We start from the raw sequence: 25,794 nt of genomic DNA on the forward strand, positions 1-25,794 counted from the left end.
GTCAAAAATGAGAAAGTCATTTGCTCACCAACAGTTGTGGGTTTTTTTTTTTCTTCTTCATCAATCTTTAGGAGAGACTGCCTACTAAAAAAAGAACAATGGTTCACTCCACCTTTTTTTCAGACCCCCAAACTACTGCAATAGAGATACAGATATCTTTCTCACTGGCTTTAATGTTAATAATTTGCTACTGATAATTAGCAAATTATCAGTAGCTGGTGGCTTTTCTCATAAACTGTTTAGGTATTAAAATTCTATTACCAACAAGTATCTGTACAGAGAAATGTCAGTGCCTACAGAAGCATGGCTGTGTTATCTCCTATTAAATTCAGAAACTCAGGGTTAAGTAGAATGGCATTCTCCAACTTGACTCTCTGTTCTCATCAATTCATTATGTCCTAGAAGATTATTAAGAGCTATCCTGAAGAATCACATTAGTGGAAAGCTCAGTGAATGCTGCTCTAAGAAGCCCCTCCAAATACTTGTAATACAAATACATTAACCCCCAGCATCACTCATTTGGGCTGCCATTCCTAAAAGGATTTACCCCACATGGAACAAATCTTAACCAAGGTTCTAAATTCTCAGGTGAAACCTACTAGTGCCAAGTGGGAACCAGGCATTCAGTGCATTGCTGACCCAGTAAATCTCTGGCCTTTCTTGGCTGTGCCCGCTGCCTGAACCCAGTACTCACTGGCACAGCTCCAGAAGCCTCAAGAAAGGAACGGAGGCTGCAGGCAGGGTTCTCTGTACAGCCTAAGCTTGAGGGAGACTCAGCCCAACTGGCTCACTCTTTAATCATCACCTAAGCACACGTCCTCTGGTTTGACCATCAAGTAGGCCCAGCAGTTTCAATCCTCACCAGAGGCCCCAGGTCTTATACCAAGACTTTTACACATCTCAGGGAAAACTGCCTGCAAGAGTATGCCTCTGTAGGGCTTCCCTGGTGGCGCAGTGGTTAAGAATCCGCCTGCCAATGCAGGGGACACGGGTTCGAGCCCTGGTCCGGGAAAATCCCACATGCCGTGGAGCAACTAAGCCTGTGCGCCACAACTACTGAGCCTGCGCTCTAGAGCCTGCGAGCCACAACTACTAAGCCCATGTGCCACAATTACTGAAGCCTGCACGCCTAGAGCCCACGCACTTCAACGAAGAACAGCCCCCGCTCACCGCAACAAAGCCCACACACAGCAACGAAGACCCAATGCAGCTAAAATTAAATAAATAAATTAAAAAGAAAAAAAAAAAAAAGAGTATGCCTCTGCGACCAGAAGCCAGGGCCTCCAGATGGCAGACATGTTGATTCATAGCTAACAGATGCCCAGTTTTTCTGGTTTGACCTCTTACTTTTGTGAACGAGGAGAAGTGTGGGAGGTTTAAGTAGGGAAAGGGTTAGAAATCAGCGTATACTTTTCAGGTTCTGCCAGACAACCTTTTATTACATCAGAAAAGCAACACTAGGCACTAGATCTTGCAAAATATGTTCTGACCAACTCTAAACTTTCTGAAATTAAATATGCATAACCACTGTAAGGTTTTTAATGAACAAAACAGTTAAATACAAACTTTCATAGGCAAAATAGACTACTGTATGACTGGCAACCTCAGAGCCAAGTACTAAATTTTCTTGCACAGGTTTCAGTGGCGGTGGAATGGGGAGATGTAAATACTAATGAGTACAAAACTTAATTTTGGCTTTATATATAGAAAAAAAAACTTTGAGGAAAATAGCTTTAAACTGAATAGTATCTCTTGAAATAAACAGCTCAGGCCAGCCCTTACATATCTGAGGCTTATACTCAACCAGATCTGGGATGAAAATGAAGATTTAGGGTTTACAGTGACTTCAAATCCAGTTTTAAGAGTAGCTAAGTCACCTCATTTCCAGAAAGGGAAGTCTCTTTAGGATGACCATGACACTCTTCTGAAGACACTTGGATAGCCAGAGTTCCTTGGCCACATTTCCACTTTTCCACGACACCGTGCCAATGCTGTAGTGTGGAACTTCCTCTGAAAGGCAACCAGAGCCCTACACCACAGCGCTTCTCCTGGCATTTTCAAGCCTCAAAAGAAAGAAGACCTCCTGCTTCAAGTTGGCAGTTACTGCTCCAGCTAGAGAAGTTAATTAACCCTTCCGCCCCCCACTGATTTCCCTCCTGATCTTCAGCAGGGGCAGCTCCTTTCAGAAATAAATAGTTCAAATGAGAAATTTAGAGTTAACTTCAAAAGAGCAGCAGAAAACAGCCACTGCCCATTATGTTTGCAAATGAGTGAGTGAATGAATACACATGAACAAACACACAGAAAAATAATAGAATAAATCCTGCATTTCCCACATTCACAGGGAAAAAAAAAAAATCTTAAAAAAGTATTAATTAGCGTTTGTTCTTGTGTGGGTTGATAGTCCAGGGCTCTGAGCAGGCATGGCCTTATAAACAGGGTTGCAAGCAGCCCTCCACACACCAAGTGAGGACTAGGGTGCAGAGAGGGGCCTTCATGCACTTCTAACAGCTCAGTACCTGTGAGAGAACAGAGGTGATGCAGGGACTTTTTAACCCACAATGCATGAGGTATATGGAAACGTCCATCTGTGAAAGAACCACCAGCAGCGGGAGGGACTGCGGCAGGGTGTTCTCACAGCAACTGCTGATGAAGGATTTCCCACACCATCTTCTTCCGGAACAGAGGCATCTGGTGCTGCAGAGAATCCACAAGTAACACATACATCACACGTGAAAGTGCCCAGCATCAACAACCTTTAGTTGTAGCATGTAAATAAAGTAGGATGTCAATGTTCTTTGTGTAAGCCTTGACTTTTCCACATCATGGTACAGACTTACAAAGCCATAAAAAAAGGAGGTTATTTGTATTATTATATGTATCATAAGCATTTTTACGTGTTAAGGAAAATCAAAGCAGGATGCAGAATTATACAATAGAGTCCAACAACAACTTCATAACAAAAACGTGTACCAAAAAGGGAAATAGCTAAGTGGCGGCACAAAAAGTAACTTTTCTACTTACCTGTATTTCAAAACATTCTAAAATTAACATATTCTGCTCTCTTATGAGAAAAACATGAAGTCTATTTAAATAAAGAAAAAAACAAACCTGCAAATTACTCTGTGCTATATCAAATGTTGTCCATGGCCAATTCTGTTCAAATAGCAACATCCCCCCCTTCAAATCTCATGTGATTAGGTTCAGAGAATAAATAACTCCTTCTTTAGAAGCATCAAAGAATTCGAGGCTTTTCTTAATATATTATTCTGCTTTAACTGATAATCACTACATGGTCCAATTTTCAAAGCAACAACATGCAAGACAAATCCAAAATCACCTGTAACTCTTTTTGATGAAATCAGATACCCTTGAGGTACTCCTGGAGTTTCCTTATAAATAGTTGGATATACCATTTTACTATAAACTAGTGTGAAGAGGCCTAAAAAGTCTTAACACATGGATTCATAAATTATTTTAAATAGCTCAAAACTTGTGGTAAAAAATTACATATTTATTCTTAGTAAAACTGCTGAAGCTAACCAATTTTATTAATTCAGCATGGGAGCCCTAGTCAGTTCATGCTGTTCAAAAGCTTAGAATGGGGTTATTATTAGTCCTACTATTCAATATGTACAATTTGGTAGCTATCAAAATGAGGTCTGTTAAAGCAAACTATTTTTTAAAGGAGGTTGTCCTTGGTTGTAAAAAGACTGAGAATCCACTATTACAAACATAAATACTCAAGAGTTCTCAACATATTTGAATTTCCACTCAAATGCAGAGCTATGGAGAACCAAAAATAATCAGAACAGAAGGGAAAATCAGCATTCATAGTTACATCTTAGACCTGCAGCTTAAGTTCTCACAAGGCCTGATTTCCCCATGCTGTTACATATTCTGATGTGCCTCCTTCTTTGGCTAAAAATATTAGTAACACTCAAGAACCAGTGAACACTGGAGTTCAGAGATATGCAAATTGCCCCACTGGTCACCAAAGACTAGGATAAACGTGAGAGCAGATACAGTGACAAACCGTGATACTAGCAAGAGTAGGGCTATGGCCAAGGTTTACAGCGATAATAGTAGCACAACTACCATTATTAACAGTTTAATGTGTGCAAGGCACTGGTAACATGCTCTGAGTTTATCTTGTTTAATAACAAGTAAAAGGATGAAGAGGGGTCTCCACTCACCTGAGTAAATGTGATAGGTTTGTCCCTAGAAATATAATCTGCATATTTACAAGTAAACATTCCACAATCACTCCCATTCAACTGTTGAGGAATCTCCTAAAATTACAAAAAAAGAAGAGAGGAAGGGGTGAAATTTCATCAAATACAAACTCCTTTGACTTTTTCTAAATATTACTGTGGACAAACAATATTATAAAGGTAAATGTTAAATCTGGTATTACACAAACACAAACACAATTAGTCTTTATGTGGCATAAAAACCCAACCCATGACAATGGAGTATGTGAGCCTCATGGAAAATGTTTTTTAGAAGGAAAGAGAAAAGCAAAGTGAGAGTTCAATCTCTCAGCTCTCATATAAAGCAAACTGAAAGAAGGTTTATTACCAGGAACAGGAATTCTAGTCAGAATTGTTTCAAAGGCATTCATAAATTTTGAAAATGGCTAAGTGTGGTTCAACCAGAGATACGCTTACAATACAACTAACCTATTTCCTAACTGCAGAGTCTGACTTGTCTTCCCTAGCCGGAAAACTAAGACTACTGCTTTGGACCCCCACAGCTGCAAGCAGGAGAGAGAAAAAAGACTCTTTATAGGGTTTAACCAGTTAGGAAATCTTGCCATGATGTTCAGTTCTGTCCTGAAAAAAAAAACCACTACTGCTTGCAAGCAGCACTTAAAGGCACCATAAACGAAAGGTGGTGGATTCCAAGCCCAGGTGAAGTAAACTCACACATTCCCCAAGCCCGTGTTGCACTAATCTTGGCCAGCCCCTTACACACTTTGGCTGTCAGTTATAAGGGGAATAAGAGAGTCTAATTCCACTGCTGGAAAACATACTAGATGACAACAACTCAATTTTTATTCAAAAAAATACACATGATTATTGTAAAAAGGAAAAGATTGAAAATGCACACCACCCATACCTATGGTAGGTACCTTGAACTTCACTCCTGAGCCCAGCATCAATCACAGAGTGGAAAGAACTTTAGACTCCACCACACAAATGAAGAGAATTTGTCTTCTTTATTACATTTCCCATTCCAGAACACAGTTCCTCATCCTAACAAACTCTTCTTTTATCTGTGCTTTCCTCAGGAAATCTCAACACTTACTCTTCTAATTATTCAGCTTAGAAATGAAAATGCTTTTGGATAAAGATAGTCAAGCCATTATATAGAGGTTAGGGCTAAAATTGAACTCATGTAGCTTACTTTAAAAAGGAGCCATTAGGGGACTTCCCTGGCGGTCCAGTGGCAAAGACTCCATGCTCCCAATGCAGGGGTCATGGGTTCAAACCCTGGTCCGGGAACTAGATCCCACATGCCGCAACTAAGAGTTCACATGGGCTTCCCTGGTGGCGCAGTGGTTGAGAGTCCACCTGCCGATGCAGGGGACACGGGTTCGTGCCCCGGTCCGGGAAGATCCCACATGCCGCGGAGCGGCTGGGCCCGTGAGCCGTGGCTGCTGAGCCTGCGCGTCCTGAGCCTGTCCGCAATGGGAGAGGTCACAACAGTGAGAGGCCCGCGTACCGCAAAAAAAAAAAAAAAAAAAAAAAGAGTTCACATGCTGCAACAAAAGATCCCACTTGCTGCAACTAAAGATCCAGCAAGGGACTTCTGGGGAGATGGCGGAAGAGTAAGACGCGGAGATCACCTTCCTCCCCACAGATACACCAGAAATACATCTATCTACATGTGGAACAACTCCTACAGAACACCTACGGAACGCTGGCAGAAGACCTCAGACCTCCCTAAAGGCAAGAAACCCCCCACCTACCTGGGTAGGGCAAAAGAAAAAAGAATAAACAGAGACAAAAGGATAGGGACGGGTCCTGCACCAGCGGGAGGGAGCTGTGAAGGAGGAAAACTGACCACACACTAGGAAGCCCCTTCGCGGGCGGAGACTGCGGGTGGCAGAGGGGGTAAGCTTCGGAGCCACGGAGGAGAGCACAGCCACCGGGGTGCAGAGGGCAAAGCGGAGAGATTTCCGCACAGAGGATCCATGCCGACCGGCACTCACCAGCCCGAGAGGCTTGACTGCTCACCCGCCGGGGCGGGCGGGAGCTGGGAGCTGAGGCTCGGGGCTTCGGTCGGATCGCAGGCAGAGGACTGGCAGCGTGAACACAGCCTGAAGGGGTTAGTGCACCACGGCTAGCCGGGAGGGAGTCCAGGCAAAAGTCTGGACCTGCCGAAGAGGCAAGAGACTTTTTCTTCCCTCTTTATTTCCTCGTGCGCGAGGACAGGGGATGACGGGCGCGAGCCGCGGCTAACAGCGCGGACCCCAGAGACGGGCATGAGACGCTGGGGCTGCTTCTGCCGCCACCAAGAAGCCTGTGTGCGAACACAGGTCATTATCCACACCCCCCTTCCGGGGAGCCTGTGCAGCCCGCCACTGCCAGGGTCCCGGGATCCAGGGACAACTCCCCCAGGAGAACGCACAGCGCGCCTCAGGCTGGTGAAACGTCACGCCGGCCTCTGCCGCGGCACACTCGCCCCGCCCTCCGCGCCCCTCCCCCCCTCCCCCCCACCCGCCTGAGTGAGACAGAGCCTCCGAATCAGCGGCTCCTTTAACCCCGTCCTGTCTGAGCAAAGAACAGACGCCCTCCGGGGACCTACGCGCAGAGGCGGGGCCAAATCCAAAGCTGAGCCCCGGGAGCTGTGAGAACAAAGTAGAGAAAGGGAAATCTCTCCCAGCAGCCTCAGGAGCAGCGGATTAAAGCTCCACAATCAACCTGATGTACCCTGCATCTGTGGAATACATGAATAGACAACGAATCATCCCAAATTGAGGAGGTGGACTTTGAGAGCAAGATTTATGATTTTTTCCTCTTTTCCTCTTTTTCTGAGTGTGTATGTGTATGCTTCTGTGCGAGATTTTGTCTGTATAGCTTTGCTTCCACCATTTGTTCCGGGTTCTACCCATCCATTTTTTTGTTTTTTTTTCCTCTTAATAATTATTTTTTTATTTTAATAACTTCATTATATTTTATCTTACTTTATTTTACTTTGTCTTCTTTCTTTTTTTCCTGCCTTCCCTCCTTCCTTCCTTGCTCCCTCCCTCCCTCCCTCCTTTCTTTCTTTCTACTTCTACTAATTCTTTCTTTCTACTTTTTCTCCCTTTTCTTCTCAGCCGTGTGGATGAAAGGCTCTTGGTGCTGCAGCCAGGAGTTAGTGCTGTGCCTCTGAGGTGGGAGAGCCAACTTCAGGACACTGGTCCACAAGACGCCTCCCAGCTGCACATAATATCAAACGGCGAAAATCTCCCAAAGATCTCCATCTCAACACCAACACACAGCTTCACTCAACGACCAGCAAGCTACAGTGCTGGACATCCTATGCCAAACAACTAGTAAGACAGGAACACAACCCCACCCATTAGCAGAGAGGCTGCCCAAAATCATAATAAGTCTACAGACACCCCAAAACAAACCACCAGACATGGACCTGCCCACCAGAAAGACAAGATCCAGCCTCATCCACCAGAACACAGGCACTAGTACCCTCCACCAAGAAGCCTACACAACCCACTGAACCAACCTTAGTCACTGGGGACAGACACCAAAAACAACAGGAACTACGAACCTTCAGCCTGCAAAAAGGAGACCCCAAACACAGTAAGATAAGCAAAATGAAAAGACAGAAAAACACACAGCAGATGAAGGAGCAAGATAAAAACCCACCAGACCTAACAAATGAAGAGGAAATAGGCAGTCTACCTGAAAAAGAATTTAGAATAATGATAGTAAAGATGATCCAAAATCTTGGAAATAGAATAGACAAAATGCAAGAAACATTTAACAAGGACCTAGAAGAACTAAAGACGAAACAAACAATGATGGACAACACAATAAATGAAATGAAAAATACTCTAGATGGGATCAATAGCAGAATAACTGAGGCAGAAGAACGGATAAGTGACCTGGAAGATAAAATAGTGGAAATAACTACTGCAGAGCAGAATAAAAAAAAAAGAATGAAAAGAACTGAGGACAGTCTCAGAGACCTCGGGGACAACATTAAACGCACCAACATTCGAATTATAGGGGTTCCAGAAGAAGAAGAGAAAAAGAAAGGGACTGAGAAAATATTTGAAGAGATTATAGTTGAAACTTCCCTAATATGGGAAAGGAAATAGTTAATCAAGTCCAGGAAGCACAGAGAGTCCCATACAGGATAAATCCAAGGAGAAATACGCCAAGACACATATTAATCAAACTGTCAAAAATTAAATACAAAGAAAACGTATTAAAAGCAGCAAGGGAAAAACAACAAATAACACACAAGGGAATCCCCATAAGGTTAACAGCTGATCTTTCAGCAGAAACTCTGCAAGCCAGAAGGGAGTGGCAGGACATATTGAAAGTGATGAAGGAGAAAAACCTGCAATCAAGATTACTCTACCCAGCAAGGATCTCATTCAGATTTGATGGAGAAATTAAAACCTTTACAGACAAGCAAAAGCTGAGAGAGTTCAGCACCACCAAACCAGCTCTACAACAACTGCTAAAGGAACTTCTCTAGGCAAGAAACACAAGAGAAGGAAAAGACCTACAATAACAAACCCAAAACAATTAAGAATATGGGAATGGGAACATACATATCGATAATTACCTTAAATGTAAATGGACTAAATGCTCCCACCAAAAGACACAGAATGGCTGAATGAATACAAAAACAAGACGCATGTATCTGCTGTCTACAAGAGACCCACTTCAGACCTAGAGACACATACAGACTGAAAGTAAGGGGATGGAAAAAGGTATTTCATGCAAATGGAAACCAAAAGAAAGCTGGAGTAGCAATTCTCATATAAGACAAAATAGACTTTAAAATAAAGACTATTAGAAGAGACAAAGAAGGACACTACATAATGATCAAGGGATCAATCCAAGAAGAAGATATAACAATTGTAAATATTTATGCACCCAACATAGGAGCACCTCAATACATAAGGCAAATACTAACAGCCATAAAAGGGGAATTCGATAGTAACACATTCATAGTAGCGGACTTTAACACCCCACTTTCACCCATGGACAGATCATCCAAAATGAAAATAAATAAGGAAACACAAGCTTTAAATGATACATTAAACGAGATGGACTTAATTGATATTTATAGGACATTCCATCCAAAAACAACAGAATACACATTTTTCTCAAGTGCTCATGGAACATTCTCCAGGATAGATCATATCTTGGGTCACAAATCAAGCCTTGGTAAATTTAAGAAAATTGAAATTGTATCAAGTATCTTTTCGGACCACAATGCTATGAGACTAGATATCAATTACAGGAAAAGATCTGTAAAAAATACAAACACATGGAGGCTAAACAATACACTACTTAATAACGAAGTGATCACTGAAGAAATCAAAGAGGAAATCAAAAAATACCTAGAAACAAATGACAATGGAGACACAACGACTCAAAATCTATGGGATGCAGCAAAAGCAGTTCTAAGAGGGAAGTTTATAGCAATACAATCCTACCTTAAGAAACAGGAAACATCTCGAATAAACAACCTAACCTTGCACCTAAAGCAATTAGAGAAAGAAGAACAAAAAAACCCCAAAGGTAGCAGAAGGAAAGAAATCATAAAAATCAGATCAGAAATAAATGAAAAAGAAATGAAGGAAACAATAGCAAAGATCAATAAAACTAAAAGCTGGTTCTTTGAAAGGATTAACAAAATTGATAAACAATTAGCCAGACTCATCAAGAAAAAAAGGGAGAAGACTCAAATCAATAGAATTAGAAGTGAAAAAGGAGAAGTAACAACTGACACTGTAGAAATATAAAAGATCATGAGAGAGTACTACAAGCAACTCTATGCCAATAAAATGGACAACCTGGAAGAAATGGACAAATTCTTAGAAAGGCACAACCTGCCAAGACTGAATCAGGAAGAAATAGAAAATATGAACAGACCAATCACAAACACTGAAATTGAAACTGCGATTAAAAATCTTCCAACAAACAAAAGCCCAGGACCAGATGGCTTCACAGGCGAATTCTATCAAACATTTAGAGAAGAGCTATCACCTATCCTTCTCAAACTCTTCCAAAATATAGCAGAGGGAGGAACACTCCCAAACTCATTCTACGAGGCCACCATCACCCAATACCAAAATCAGACAAGGATGTCACAAAGAAAGAAAACTACAGGCCAATATCACTGATGAACATAGATGCAAAAATCCTCAACAAAATACTAGCAAACAGAATCCAACAGCACATTAAACGGATCATACACCATGATCAAGTGGGGTTTATTCCAGGAATGCAAGGCTTCTTCAGTATACGCAAATCAATCAACGTGATACACCATATTAACAAATTGAAGGAGAAAAACCGTATGATCATCTCTATAGATGCAGAGAAAGCTTTTGACAAAATTCAACACCCATTTATGATAAAAACCCTGCAGAAAGTAGGCATAGAGGGAACTTTCCTCAACATAATAAAGGCCATATATGACAAACCCACAGCCAACATCATCCTCAATGGTGAAAAACTGAAAGCATTTCCACTAAGATCAGGAACAAGACAAGGTTGCCCACTCTCACCACTATTATTCAACATAGTTTTGGAAGTTTTAGCCACAGCAATAGGAGAAGAAAAGGAAATAAAAGGAATCCAAATCAGAAAAGAAGAAGTAAAGCTATCACTGTTTGCAGATGACATGATACTGTACATAGAGAATCCCAAGGATGCTACCAGAGAGCTACTAGAGCTAACCAATGAATTTGGTAAAGTAGCAGGATACAAAATTAATGCACAGATATCTCTGGCATTCCTATACACTAAGGATGAAAAATCTGAAAGTGAAATCTAGAAAACACTCCCATTTACCATTGCAACAAAAAGAATAAAATATCTAGGAATAAACCTACCTAAGGAGACAAAAGACCTGCATGCAGAAAATTATAAGACACTGATGAAAGAAATTAAAGATGATACAAATAGATGGAGAGATACACCATGTTCTTGGATTGGAATAATCAACATTGTGAAAATGACTCTACTACCCAAAGCAATCTACAGATTCAATGCAATCCCTATCAAACTACCACTGGCATTTTTCGCAGAACTAGAACAAAAAATTTCACAATTTGTATGGAAACACAAAAGACCCCGAATAGCCAAAGCAATCTTGAGAATGAAAAACGGAGCTGGAGGAATCAAGCTTCCTGACTTCAGACTATACTACAAAGCTACAGTAATCAAGACAGTATGGTACTGGCACAAAAACAGAAATATAGATCAATGGAACAGGATAGAAAGCCCAGAGATAAATCCACGCACATATGGTCACCTTATCTTTGATAAAGGAGGCAGGAATGTACAGTGGAGAAAGGACAGCCTCTTCAATCAGTGGTGCTGGGAAAACTGGACAGCTACATGTAAAAGTATGAGATTAGATCACTCCCTAACACCATACACAAAAATAAGCTCAAAATGGATTAAAGACCTAAATGTAAGGCCAGAAACTATCAAACTCTTAGAGGAAAACATAGGCAGGACACTCTATGACATAAATCACAGCAAGATCCTTTTTGACCCACCTCCTAGAGAAATAGAAATAAAAACAAAAATAAATGGGACCTAATGAAACTTAAAAGCTTTTGCACAGCAAAGGAAACCATAAACAAGACCAAAAGACAACCCTCAGAATGGGAGAAAATATTTGCAAATGAAGCAACTGACAAAGGATTAATCTCCAAAATTTACAAGCAGCTCATGCAGCTTAATAACAAAAAAACAAACAACCCAATCCAAAAATGGGCAGAAGACCTAAATAGACATTTCTCCAAAGAAGATATACAGACTGCCAACAAACACATGAAAGAATGCTCAACATCACTAATCATTAGAGAAATGCAAATCAAAACTACAACGAGATAACATCTCACACCAGTCAGAATGGCCATCATCAAAAAATCTAGAAACAATAAATGCTGGAGAGGGTGTGGAGAAAAGGGAACCCTCTTGGTGGGAATGTAAATTGACACAGCCACTGTGGAGAACAGTATGGAGGTTACTTAAAAAACTACAAATAGAACTACCATATGACCCAGCAATCCCACTACTGGGCATATACCCTGAGAAAACCATAATTCAAAAAGAGTCATGTACCAAAATGTTCATTGCAGCTCTATTTACAATAGCCCGGAGATAGAAACAATCTAAGTGTCCATCATCGGATGAATGGATAAAGAAGATGTGGCACATATATACAATGGAATATTACTCAGCCATAAAAAGAAACGAAATTGAGCTATTTGTAATGAGGTGGATACACCTAGAGTCTGTCATACAGAGTGAAATAAGTCAGAAAGAGAGAGACAAATACCGTATGCTAACACATATATATGGAATTTAAGGAAAAGAAATGTCATGAAGAACCTAGGGGTGAAACAGGAATAAAGACACAGACTTACTAGAGAATGGACTTGAGGATATGGGGAGGGGGAAGGGTAAACTGTGGGAAAAAAAAAAAAAAAGATCCAGCACGCGGCAATAAAGATCCCATGTGACGCAACTAAGACCCAACACTGCCCAATAAATAAATAAATTTTTTTTTTTTTAAAGAAAAGGAGCCATTAGGGCTAAAGATGTATGCTTTTATTTTATTTTTTTTCCCGGTACGCGGGCCTCTCACTGTTGTGGCCTCTCACGCTGCGGAGCACAGGCTCCAGAGGCGCAGGCTCAGTGGCCATGGTTCACGGGCCCAGCCGCTCCGCGGCATGTGGGATCCTCCCGGACCGGGGCACGAACCCGTGTCCCCTGCATCGGCAGGCGGACTCTCAACCACTGCGCCACCAGGGAAGCCCTGCGTTTTTTAATTAATTAATTTTTTTTGGCTGCATTTGGTCTTTGTTTCTGCAAGCAGGCTTTCTCTAGTTGCAACGAGCGGGTGCTACTCTTCGTTGCAGTGCGCAGCCTTTTCACTGTGGTGCCTTCTCTTGTTGTGGAGCACAGGCTCTAAGTGCTCGGGCTTCAGTAGTTGTGGTGCACGAGCTCAGTAGTTGTGGCTCGCAGGCTCTAGAGTGCAGGCTCAGTAGTTGTGGTGCACGGGCTTAGTTGCTCCGCGGCATGTGGGATCTTCCCGGACCAAGGCTCGAACCTGTGTTCCCTGCATTGGCAGGAGGATTCTTAACCACTGTGCCACTAGGGAAGTCCCAGATGTATGCATTTTTAAACCCTGAATGAGATTCAAATCTGGCAAGATCCAAAGCACATTCACAAATAGCACACCTGACTGTTGAGGATTCACAGCATTGGACGCTTAAGATCTAAATATACAAATTTCTCAGATAAGTTTTGAACAGGAGCTTTAAAATTTCCATTAATGCCAACCAAGAAAAGTAGCTGGCTTGAATTTATTGTGTTGTATTTTTTTCTCAGTTTTTTGAGACATGCAGATATTTAACATTTATAGTTTAAGAAACAAGATAAAGGCTTAAAAGCAAACAACTTAAAAAAAAAAAAGCAAACAACTTGGTTAAATGAATTTCTGAAGATTCAGAAGTGATCATTCTAACGATGTACACCTCAGGAGAATGCATGCCTAAGGATGAGTGAGTAAGGGGAGGAAGGAAGCCAAGTCTAAATAATACGCTACTGACAGGAAATGCAACAAAGTATTTGAAATACAGATGATCACCACTTACATGTGGCTTCATGCTGTAGTGGGTCCACTCTAAAACATTCAGGTCAATATTTCTTTTGGTCTTACTTTCATCCTGTAAATACTGACTGAAAAAACAGCAAAGAAGGAATATACTGATGAATCCCTGTGGAGACTTAGCATTATGACTACAAAGACATCGTGATGTTTAATAGACCTGCCATTCTCAAAGCCATCTCTGTTAGATTTTTTAAAATATGATTGTTTTTGGCTTGTTACATTTTATTTTGTGTTTTTTCTGATTACAAAAATTATATATGGTTATATTTTAAAAATTAAAACATAATATGTAAAATGCAAAAGACCCCATAATAACCACTATGGAAATATTTACTATTAATGGTTTGCTGTTTGTTCTTCTAGTTCTCTACTCCATCCCATTTTAAAACACACATTTTATTCTATTAAAAAAAGTACTTCATTCTATAACTTGCTTTTTCTCACTTAAAAATAGATATAAAACAAGACATCTGGCCTGGAGTCTTAAAAAGAAAAGGCACTGCCATGGAAAACAAAAAAAAATGTAGGAGACTATTCTAAACTAAGGGAGACTAAAGAGACATTACTTACATGCATGAACCCTGACTGACTTCCTGGATTAGGAAAAAAAGCTATAAAAGATACCTGACGATATCAGAACATGAATCATATATTATTACACATTAGTGGTTGTCAACTTTCTTAAGTGTGATAATGGCATTGTGGTTATGTAAGAGAATTTCCTCATTCCTAGGTGATATATACTTAAGTATTGAGAGTGATTTAATTTTATCCAAATCTCCAGAGGGTTATCAAATTTAACAAAGGCATCTCAGTTCTCATCCTAACCTACATAAAAGGGAAACCAGTGCTATGCTAGGGCATGCGCTCACAACGGGAGCAGCAATATCACCCCCAAAGAGGTGAAAACTGGTTCTTAGAAGGCAAAAATCTTAGATATTTCAATGGTTTGTAGCCCTCTAAAGCTCAACCCAACAAACAAAAAAAGTCTCTTCCTTAATACTATTTTCTCTTGTCATGGAGAAATTAAATTAAAAAAAAAATTTGGAGTGGGGAGGTGATAATGAAAAAAATTGAGAAAAGTTGGACTAGGGGCATCAGGAAAGGGAGGGGGCCTCAGATACCCAAAGAAGCTGAACTCTTCATATATTAAAAAAGGGGGGGGGGAGAAAAGTATGAATGTTATAAAAGTATGGTTTTTTGGTATCCTATTATAAGCAACAGACAAAATTTTGCTGTATGATTCCAATGAAAACATTCGTAAGTATGTGATTATATGTATGTGTATGTGCACACGTATGTATGTATGCACATTTTACATACATCTTAAGCAGAAAAGACTAGAAGGAGGTAACTGCTTTATAAACAATTTGTATCTTATGATTTTAAAAAATTTCTTCTCTACATTTTTTATTCAAGATAAACACCCATAAATAAAAAGGATCTTTTACACTAAAACAACATCAAAAAAGAAAGAACTGAATTATTGTTAATTTTTCTTCACATCATTCAACAAGAGTTCCTTACTAAAGTATCCTTACTAAAATTAAAAACTGGAACCTGCAATTGCTTCCAGTGGTCATAAGTGTTTCAAAATAGACTTATTTCACTGATTTGCTTCCTCTCTGTGAAATTCTTCTCATCACTTTACATAGCTAATAGACGGCTATGCTTTAAAGGCAGGTTTCTAGCAATTACTATTAAAACAGTTACCTACAAACCATGTTTTAACTTAAAAATTACCTCCAGGTTCTATGAGATGAACCAAACCATCATGGAAAGCACAGAGACATCAGTGAGTGGGCTTAAGAATTCAGAGAACTAATGTATCAATCCCAGAGAAATCTAATTCAAATCACGGGATTCTCATCAAATATATTTTACATTATGACATATGACAAACTTGTTTTCAGTGATGCTATTAAATAAGATTTCTCAGTTAAGATCAGATTTTGGGGTTATTTTTAGACAAAAAGATGGATTCAGGTCAAGTTGTGAACAACTAGGAAGAGAGCTCTCACTACACATTAGACTACCATCCACCAGAGGATGGAAAGAAAGACCACTTAACAAAGGGCACACTGAGGCAACACTGAAGTTTTTAAGCCTTTACTTACAGGAGAATCTCACAGATCCTGTGGCCCTTTTGTCCCATAGAATCCAGATATTTAAGACACTTTTTTCTTAGGTCTATCACCTATAATGGAAAAATGCAACATCCAGAAACAACCATCAAAAAAAATGAGAATTTTATTTCTAAAAAGATAAGCATTTAAAAAAATATATGTACCAACATGAATGGATTTCTAAGACACATTTTTCATAAAACATCACAGATGATATGAGCTCCATGTCTATAAAATTATATTTTTCTATTCCTAGAGAAAGGCATAGAAACTTATTCCTTAAAACATTAGTGGTCCTCTCAGAGTGATGAGACTTTTTTTTTGCCTTTTTCTTTTTTTTTTTTTTTGCCTTTTTCTTTATACCTTTACTACAATAAACCCGTTATCATCTCGTAAACAAAAGTAATAAAATAACCCACGTGTATTAAAATTCCTATTAAAAATCAAAGCTCCTCCACTACAGACTGTCTTGTAGCTTTCTAAGTTGTTCAACTCAAGAACTAAGAAGGGACTCTGCAGAGTATGCCTTTAACATATACTACAGGACTCTCACTAGACAGAAGAGTCGCCTTCATTACCAGCACACTTCATTTTATTGTGCTTTGCAGACACTGCATTTTTCACAAATTGAAGGTCTGTGGCAACCCTGCATTAAGCAAGTCTATCAGCGTCATTTTTCTAACAGTGTTTGCTCACTTCATGTCTGTGTGTCATATCTTGGTAATTCTTCACAACATTTCAAACTTTTTCATTATTAATATACTTGTTATGGTGATCTGTGATCAGTGACCGTTGATGCTATTGTGAAAAGATTACAGCTCACTGAAGGCTCAGATGATGGTTAGCATAAGAAGTATTTAGCAATAAGTATTTTTTAATTAAGGTATGTAGATTGTTTTTTAGATATAGTGTTATTGCAGACTTAATAGACTACAGTGTAGTGTAAACATAACTTTTATATGCACTGGGAAACCAAGAAATTGATGTCACTCTCTTTATTGCGATATTTGCTTTACAGCGGTGGTTACTATGCCTGCATTTAACAAAACAGTCATTATCCAAACTCCAACAATTAAACCTCTCGACTTACCACCAGGCTCCAATGTACCTTCCGATGAATAGGCACCAGAATAAGTTCCTGTTCAAAGAGATTGACCCCTTTGGTCCATCTTTTCACTGCTTGGTAACCCCCAGACTTTAATTTTGGATAGAAGAAAGTACTGAATGCATAAAGTGCTGGATACCCTTGTTTTTTATTTCTTTCCACCAGGAGATTCATGTAAAAATTAATGACCTGTAATATCAAGAGAGTAAATGTTAGAATATGGCAAGTATATTATCAAAACTAGATTTCTACCTAACTCAATTAGGATGAATTAGAAAATAAGCTGAGGGAAGGGAAGGCACTAAGGAAGGGGATAAAAGGGCTGTCTATGACAGAAGATGGAAAACAAAAAATGATCAGTGCAGGGACTTCCCTGGTGGCGCAGTGGTTAAGAATCCACCTGCCAATGCAGGGGACACGGTTCGATCCCTGGTCCGGGAAGATCCCATAAGCCGCAGAGCAAATAAGCCTGTGTGCCACAATTACTGAGCCTGCATGCCACAACTACTGAAGCCCACGAACCTAGAGCCCGTGCTCCGCAACAAGAGAAGCCACCGCAGTGAGAAGCCAGCGCACCGCAACAAAGAGTAGCCCCCGCTCACCGCAACTAGAGAAAGCCCGCACGCAGCAACAAAGACCCAAAGCAGCCAAAAATAAAATAAATAAAATAAATGTATTAAAAAAAAAATGATCAGTGCAAAATGGGAGGGATTAAGGAGGAATGAGACTGTACTTTTGAGGCATGTGAGTAAGAGAGACAAGAGAAAGAACGCAAGGAGAAAGTCTGCAACAATGAAAATGTATATGTAACTATATCACACACAAAATATGCAAAAATATTAACTGGAAGTGAATTTTACTATATATAAATTACACCTCAATTAAAAAAAATTAAATGGAAGGAAATACACCAAAACATTAGTATTTTGTTTACTTTTAAGTTGTGCCACTTTCAAACAATGTTTTTCCTTCACTTTTCCTGTATTTTCTAAATTTTCTATAATAAACATATTACATTTATAATGTGAAACAGAAACATGCTAATTTTACAAGAATGTGTTTATATGTCACTAGTTATAGCGGGGAGGAAGGAAGGCAAAGGGAGAAAATGCAGGGGCTGAGCAGCTGGGTAAAGAACCAACTGGGAAATTGGCAAGAACCAAGAGCTACCTTTAGCTAAATACATAAGGATACAAGATGACAATTGGGCAAATTTTACAGTTATCACTCAAATGAAATAAAGAAAAAAATCACATAGTGTACAGTGATCAATATATTCCTTTATTATTGAAAAAATAAACTGGCTCCTATAAGAATTCATCTAAAATAAAGTATCGCTTGCTTCCTTCCATTTATCACTTGCACCCAGGATTTATAAAAATCTCACTTAAGACTAGTAAGTGGTGGATGAAACAAAGCACAAATGCAGAAGAGGGAAACATTGCTAATTAAAGGCAGCAAACAATCAGAATTAATCATGTTTTTAAGGTTTAAGATGTTTTTGTTTTAGAAAAACTAAAGCTGCTTTACCAGCCCCTTTTAATTGTGTAGAAACCACTATGGTTACAGACAGAAAATGACTAAGCATAATGATAGTCAAAGGGGGAAAAAAAGACAACTTACTTCATCATTGAGCCAGTGATAGTTCTTCAAGGTCTGGATATCTCCTCGAGTGATTCGTAATTTGAAAGCACTACTTAGGATCTCATCCTGTGGGCCATGGCCTAGAGCATTACTGATTTCCTTTTCCATGTCCTGAATTACAAAGTCCAGAGGTTGCTACTTTAATATGGAACCACTATCAGATACTGAAAGTCTGAGATTGAAAAAAGCTTTTCAGGGCTTCCCTGGTGGTGCAGTGGTTGGGAGTCCGCCTGCCAATTCAGGGGACACGGGTTCGTGCCCCGGGTCCGGGAAGATCCCACATGCCGCGGAGCAGCTGGGCCCGTGGCCCATGGCCACTGCACCTGCGCGTCCGGGGCCTGTGCTCCGCGACAGGAGGGGCCGCAACAGTGAGAGGCCCATGTACCGCAAAAAAAAAAAAAAAAAAAGCTTTTCATCTCTGTAATACCTGACCCTTAAGAAAAACAGATCATCAAAGACCTACTAAATTGAAGTAGGAAAGAATTTCAATTTAGGAGCACAAAGCAATCTTACTACTAATGGTTATAAAAAATGCTAGTTCAATTATTAACTTCTAAAAACAATAATTTGATAATAATATTTAAAGTATACTCTCAATTATCCCACTACCATGTGGGATACATGAGCCAAACATGTACCAGATGCTTGAAGCACACCATTAATCCCTGCTTGTGGGGAAAGTATTATCACCATTTTATAGAAGAGGTAAAGCTCAGAGAATTTTGGTTACATGGTCAAAGTCATATAGTGATTAAAAGGCAGAGCCAAGATTTGAACACCGGAGTGTCTCACTCCTTAGCCTTTGCTCCTTTCACAATACTATAAAAGCATTTTCATACTTTCCTTATCTACCTCCTGAACTTTTATTTTAAAACATCAAAGTAATAAAATTAGGAATCAAAGAGATCATTCTATCTACTTTTGACATGAAGAGAGTAAGCAGAAACTAGAAAACTAGGCAGCAGTCTAGCAACTGAGACCTTATTGAATAGATGGCATCATTCTAAAGAATTACAAAGAGAAATGCATATTTAAGCTATAAGCCTGAATCTATAAACCAAATAGAAGTTATTTCATCCAAATATTTTCAATACTGCTCCCCCCCACTAAACACAATTTTGTAATTTTATGGCTCTCTCTCTCTCCACCTGCATGTCCAACATATAGTAAGTGCTCAATAAATATTCACTGAATAGGACTGACTACCACAACAATGGAGGAGTCAAGATGTGGGCTCACCTTTAAAATGAGAATTTTTAACTACCTTCATTTCCTTGTTTTCTATAAGTTTTTACTTACAGAAACGTTTCAAATACAGTAATCATTGAAAGGGACATTTTAGTGAACCATAATCGCTTAACAAAAACCTCAATGAAGGGGAGTTCCCTGGCAGTCCAGTGGTTGGGACTTGGTGCTTTCACTGCCTGGGCCTGGGTTCGATCCCTGGTTGGGGAACTGGGATCCCACAGGCCATGCATCTTGGCCAAAAATAAACAAATAAAATTAAATGTTTAAAAAAAAAAAGAAAGAAAAAAAAAAAAAAAAAAAAGAACTGCAATGAACTCCTTCCTAATGTCAAACCCATACAGTGTAACTCAAAATATTTTAAGTTTAGAAAAAGAATCTAAAAAGAACCCATTATATTCCAAGATATGTGACAATCCTGTCTACTCACATTTGCTGAAATTAATCTAATTCCTTAGGCCACTTTCACAGATCACTAATGATCAGTGTAGCCAGTGACTGACCAGCCCTTGGGCATGATTTCCTTCATACATACATTCCCTAGCCTGGAGAAACTCTTCAAAACAAAACATTCACTCAAGTCTTAAATAACTGAGGTTATTTAAAAACATGCCTCTTATTCTGATCAACACAAGAAACAAGAAACAATACCTCTGTAAGTTCAAGAAGATCATCTGTCCTTTTATCCCTCTCTTTGCTTGAGCAATTTTTTTCTTTTGTCTCAAGTATTGACATCTTCCTCCTGAGTAAGCCATTGCTTCCACTGCCCAGGCGCAGTCGGGCTGACACCTCTTCAGATAAGTCAGGTTCCAGCTGGAGTCCCCTCCTCTGATCAAAAAAGTTCCCATATTCTACTGACATGTTTGATACTTGCACGTATAAACATACGTAACACATGAAATATAAAACAGCACCATTATCTTGAAAGAAAAGAGAATTAGTAAATCCCCAAATGAGTAAAGTAGATTAAGCATATCTGCCTGTCCCTGGAAGAGGGAACAAAAATGGTTCAAGACCTAAGGCTCACAACAGGACACCTCAGTTATAAACCATGAAGCAGAACATTTGTTTTCCCTGGAGATAGCAAGAAAAGTATTTTCAGTTTTCTTATTTCAATTAAAAATAATATAGTTAAAAGACATTTTGAAAAGCTTTAAAAAAACAAAAAATATGACCCATAATCCCACCACTCAAAATAAACCACTTCTATCCTTATACCAAGTAAACTTGTTCTACTTCATCCTTTTAAATAAGTAATTATATATTATAGAAAAATGCACAAAACATTAATGTGCCACTTAATTTTTGTAATATTAACACCTATGTAACCACCATTCAGGTCAATAAACAGAATTTTGCCAGCATCCCAGAAACTCTGATAAGAATCTTTCCTTATCATGACTCTACATAACTGTTAATACTGAACTTAAGTCATCTGGTAGGCAAATTTATCTAAAATTAGGAAATTTATTTAGAAATAGAGCATTGGGGGCTTCCCTGGTGGAGCAGTGGTTGAGAGTCCGCCTGCTGATGCAGGGGACATGGGTTCGTGCCCCGGTCCGGGAAGATCCCACATGCCACGGAGCGGCTGGGCCCATGAGCCATGGCTGCTGAGCCTGCGTGTCCGGAGCCTGTGCTCCGCAACGGGAGAGGCCACAACAATGAGAGGCCCGCGTACCAAAAAAAAAAAAAAAGAAATAGAGCATTGGACTAGAGCTACACTCTCAACACACGTAGCCAGTGCTCTTTACTCTAGCTAACTGCCAGGTATATTGGTCCTAGGAAACCAGTAGCTGCTGGCCCTTCCACATGGTCCCAGATCGCAATGCCTTCAGGTTCAGCAAGGATAGAAGCAGGATGTAGTCTTTAGCCAGGTAACAAATACATTAGAGAAGGGAACAATCTAAGACTTAGGACTTAAGATCATGACTTAAGACTATGACTTAGCCTTAAGACTAGTTCTTATGAAGATATCAAATGGGAAAAGAGAATCTTGATCAGACTGATACTTAACACAAAGCAGTTCCCTAAACTTTGGTATTTCTATTACCTAAAATATGAAATAATCTAAAACTTCAAATTTGCATTTAGTTTAGGAATATAATTCTTTTGGATGTGGAGTGCTTAGTAAACACTTTGCCACTATTATTTAAAATGCTGGTATTGCTATGGAGATCATTGGGACACTTCTTATTCTGATACTTATATAGAAAATGTAAAATCCAATTAAGCAGAAGAGTGGTAATATTTTCAAATAAATATGAAATCTTGAATCTGAAAAGTGCCGAACAACCATTTTCCCTAAAGATGTATGGTTTTAAAAAATTCTCCAAAAGAAGCCAGGCAACACAGATAAGGGTTGGGATGGAGGCAAGTTAGTCTCTCTTACAAAGGTCACGATAGCACAGAGATAAAAATCTTGCACTCAGAAGAAAGCCAAAGGTGTGTATCCTCAATGCCTGCTGCTTCTTCAAAGAAAACAATGGAATTAGAAATCAAAGTAACGTATATCGTATCTTTCTTATTTTTCATGGGCCCAAAATTTTAACATAAGTCAGGTGAAAGAGTAAAAGACATAAAATTTAACTAGGGTTTCTACTTACACCTTCATTTTCTAGTCTGATTCCAAGTGTCTTCTCTGTATCAGAAAGTTTCCCCTTTGAACACCTGAGGAAAAAAAGTGAGAGATTACAGACTGGATGACTGTAATCTGATACATATTAAACTAGTTTCAGAAAGAAGATTTAATAATTGTAAACAAATATTGCCTTGAGTTTATATAGTCCTCTAAACCAAAGGTTAGCAAAATTTTTCTAAAAAGGATCAAATAGTAAATATCTTAGCTTTGCAGGTCTTATGGTTTTTGTCACATCTTCTCAACTTGCATTGTAGTTTAAAAGTGGCCAAAAGTAGTATGTAAATGAATGAGTATGACTGTGTCCAATAAAACTTTACTTACAAAAACAGGCAGGTGGACCAGATTTGGTCCATGGGCCATAGTTTACCAAACTCTACTATAAATGAACCAACATCCAAAATCCTAAGGCACACAGAACTGCCTTCACTGTTCATATACTAGAGATGCTGACCACCAGAGATGCCCACCACACCCACGCTCTTATCTAAGCAGTACCTATGCCTCCCAACCTCTAATGCCTAGGGGAGAAGGGCACCCTCCCAAGCTAGGGTGGACATCTGACACAAGAGCTACCTATGTACCCACATATGCTGACCAGCTACCAGAGCTGAGAAGAGTTCACAATTCCTCAGACATGGTTACTCATAAATATAGTTTATAAAGTAAGAAAATAATATGTCAATAGATGGAGAGATATACCATGTTCTTGGATTGGAATAATCAACATTGTGAAAATGACTCTACTACCCAAAGCAATCTACAGATTCAATGCAATCCCTATCAAACTACCACTGGCATTTTTCACAGAACTAGAACAAAAAATTTCACAATTTGTATGGAAACACAAAAGACCCCGAATAGCCAAAGCAATCCTAAGTACGAAAAATGGAGCTGGAGGAATCAGGCTCCCTGACTTCAGACTATACTACAAAGCTACAGTAATCAAGACAGTATGGTACTGGCACAAAAACAGAAAGATCAATGGAACAGGATAGAAAGCCCAGAGATAAACCCACGCACATATGGTCACCTCATCTTTGATAAAGGAGGCAGGAATGTATGGTGGAGAGAGGACAGCCTCTTCAATAAGTGGTGCTGGGGAAACTGGACAGCTACATGTAAAAGTATGAGATTAGATCACTCCCTAACACCATACACAAAAATAAGCTCAAAATGGATTAAAGACCTAAATGTAAGGCCAGACACTATCAAACTCTTAGAGGAAAACATAGGCAGAACACTCTATGACATAAATCACAGCAAGATCCTTTTTGACCCACCTCCTAGAGAAATAGAAATAAAAACAAAAATAAACAAATGGGACCTAATGAAACTTAAAAGCTTTTGCACAGCAAAGGAAACCATAAACAAGACCAAAAGACAACCCTCAGAATGGGAGAAAATATTTGCAAATGAAGCAACTGACAAAGGATTTATTTCCAAAATTTACAAGCAGCTCATGCAGCTCAATAGCAAAAAAACAAACAACCCAATCCAAAAATGGGCAGAAGACCTAAATAGACGTTTCTCCAAAGAAGATATACAGACTGCCAACAAACACATGAAAGAATGCTCAACATCATTAATCATTAGAGAAATGCAAATCAAAACTACAATGAGATATCATCTCACACCAATCAGAATGGCCATCATCAAAAAATCTAGAAACAGTGCTGGAGAGGGTGTGGAGAAAAGGGAACACTCTTACACTGCTGGTGGGAATGTGAATTGGTACAGCCACTGTGGAGAACAGTATGGAGGTTCCTTAAAAAACTACAAATAGAACTACCATATGACCCAGCAAACCCACTACTGGGCATATACCGAGAAAACCAAAATTCAAAAAGAGTCATGTACCAAAATGTTCATTGCAGCTCTATTTACAATAGCCCAGAGGTGGAAACAACCTAAGTGTCCATCATCAGATGAATGGATAAAGATGTGGCACATATATACAATGGAATATTACTCAGCCATAAAAAGAAACGAAATTGAGCTATTTGTAATGAGGTGGATACACCTAGAGTCTGTCATACAGAGTGAAGTAAGTCAGAAAGAGAGAGACAAATACCGTATGCTAACATATATATATGTAATTTAAGAAAAAAGAAATGTCATGAAGAACCTAGGGGTAAGACAGGAATAAAGACACAGACCTACTAGAGAATGGACTTGAGGATATGGGGAGGGGGAATGGTGAGCTGTGACAAAGCGAGAGAGAGGCATGGACATATATACACTACCAAACGTAAGGTAGATAGCTAGTGGGAAGCAGCCGCATAGCACACGGAGATCAGCTCGGTGCTTTGTGACCACCTGGAGGGGTGGGATAGGGAGGGTGGGAGGGAGGGAGATGCAAGAGGGAAGAGATATGGGAACATATGTATATGTATAACTGATTCACTTTGTTATAAAGCAGAAACTAACACACCATAGTAAAGCAATTATACCCCAATAAAGATGTTAAAAAAAAAAAGAAAATAATATGTCAAAGAAAACTTAGAATAAACTGAACCATGTACCTCTTTTCACTTCTCACTGAACATAGAGGTCCCCTTGTTTCAACAACTCTATCTGTGAGAATGATAAAAAAAAAGAAAAAAAAGCATTTCCTTTATTAATCAATCATATAGCTGGAATTTCAATTTACGGTTTCCAAAGTATCAAGATATTAATTTACACTGAAATGCTAAAATGGGTTCCAAAGACATTAGCCTCCATACAAATTAATTTGCTTACAAACGCATAAATCTCTTTCTCCTTTAAGTATTATCTTTAGTGTAAACTGACTAATATCTGCTCATCTGGTAAGCTATCATTTAGTGTCATTTAGTGAACAGCAAGTGGAGAAATACAAGGAAATTAATATAAGGAATACAAAGAAATTAATTTTAGGCTCACAAAATATACACTACGATATAGAAGCTAGGAATAATAATCAAGAGGTATTTTATAAATTGGCTTTATTTTGAAATAGCATTTTTAATAAACTACTGGTACTGGTAGTACCCCATCAATGCCCTGGGGTCTGATAATGTTTTAAAGTTTGGTACACCATCTTTTACTAGTATGTCATTTTTCAATTTTATATGCACTTGAACTAAGTTCAATATATTAAGACTATTAAGATAGAGCTAAATCTGGGA

The 25,794-nt window shown here is 39.1% G+C and overlaps 1 protein-coding gene across 2 annotated transcripts in view; it reads right to left on the reverse strand.

Annotated features, from left to right (window-relative positions):
• Nucleotides 1-996: 996 nt before the first annotated feature.
• SENP2 (SUMO specific peptidase 2) overlaps nt 997-25,794 on the reverse strand; it is a 40,692-nt gene continuing 15,894 nt past the window's right edge. For both annotated transcript variants that reach the window (XM_082840466.1, XM_082840467.1), the window contains 9 exons: nt 25,171-25,222; nt 22,614-22,677; nt 20,662-20,838; nt 18,745-18,876; nt 17,107-17,310; nt 16,008-16,087; nt 13,874-13,958; nt 4,197-4,292; nt 997-2,697 (listed from right to left, as the gene is read on the reverse strand). In XM_082840466.1, coding sequence (XP_082696592.1) covers nt 2,635-2,697; nt 4,197-4,292; nt 13,874-13,958; nt 16,008-16,087; nt 17,107-17,310; nt 18,745-18,876; nt 20,662-20,838; nt 22,614-22,677; nt 25,171-25,222 — 953 coding nt within the window. In that variant the 3' untranslated portion in view covers nt 997-2,634. The remainder of the gene's footprint in view (nt 2,698-4,196; nt 4,293-13,873; nt 13,959-16,007; nt 16,088-17,106; nt 17,311-18,744; nt 18,877-20,661; nt 20,839-22,613; nt 22,678-25,170; nt 25,223-25,794) is intronic.

The sequence above is a fragment of the Leucopleurus acutus genome (assembly GCF_964270905.1).
Source record: "Leucopleurus acutus genome assembly, chromosome: 5".
Lineage (NCBI taxonomy): Eukaryota > Metazoa > Chordata > Mammalia > Artiodactyla > Delphinidae > Leucopleurus > Leucopleurus acutus.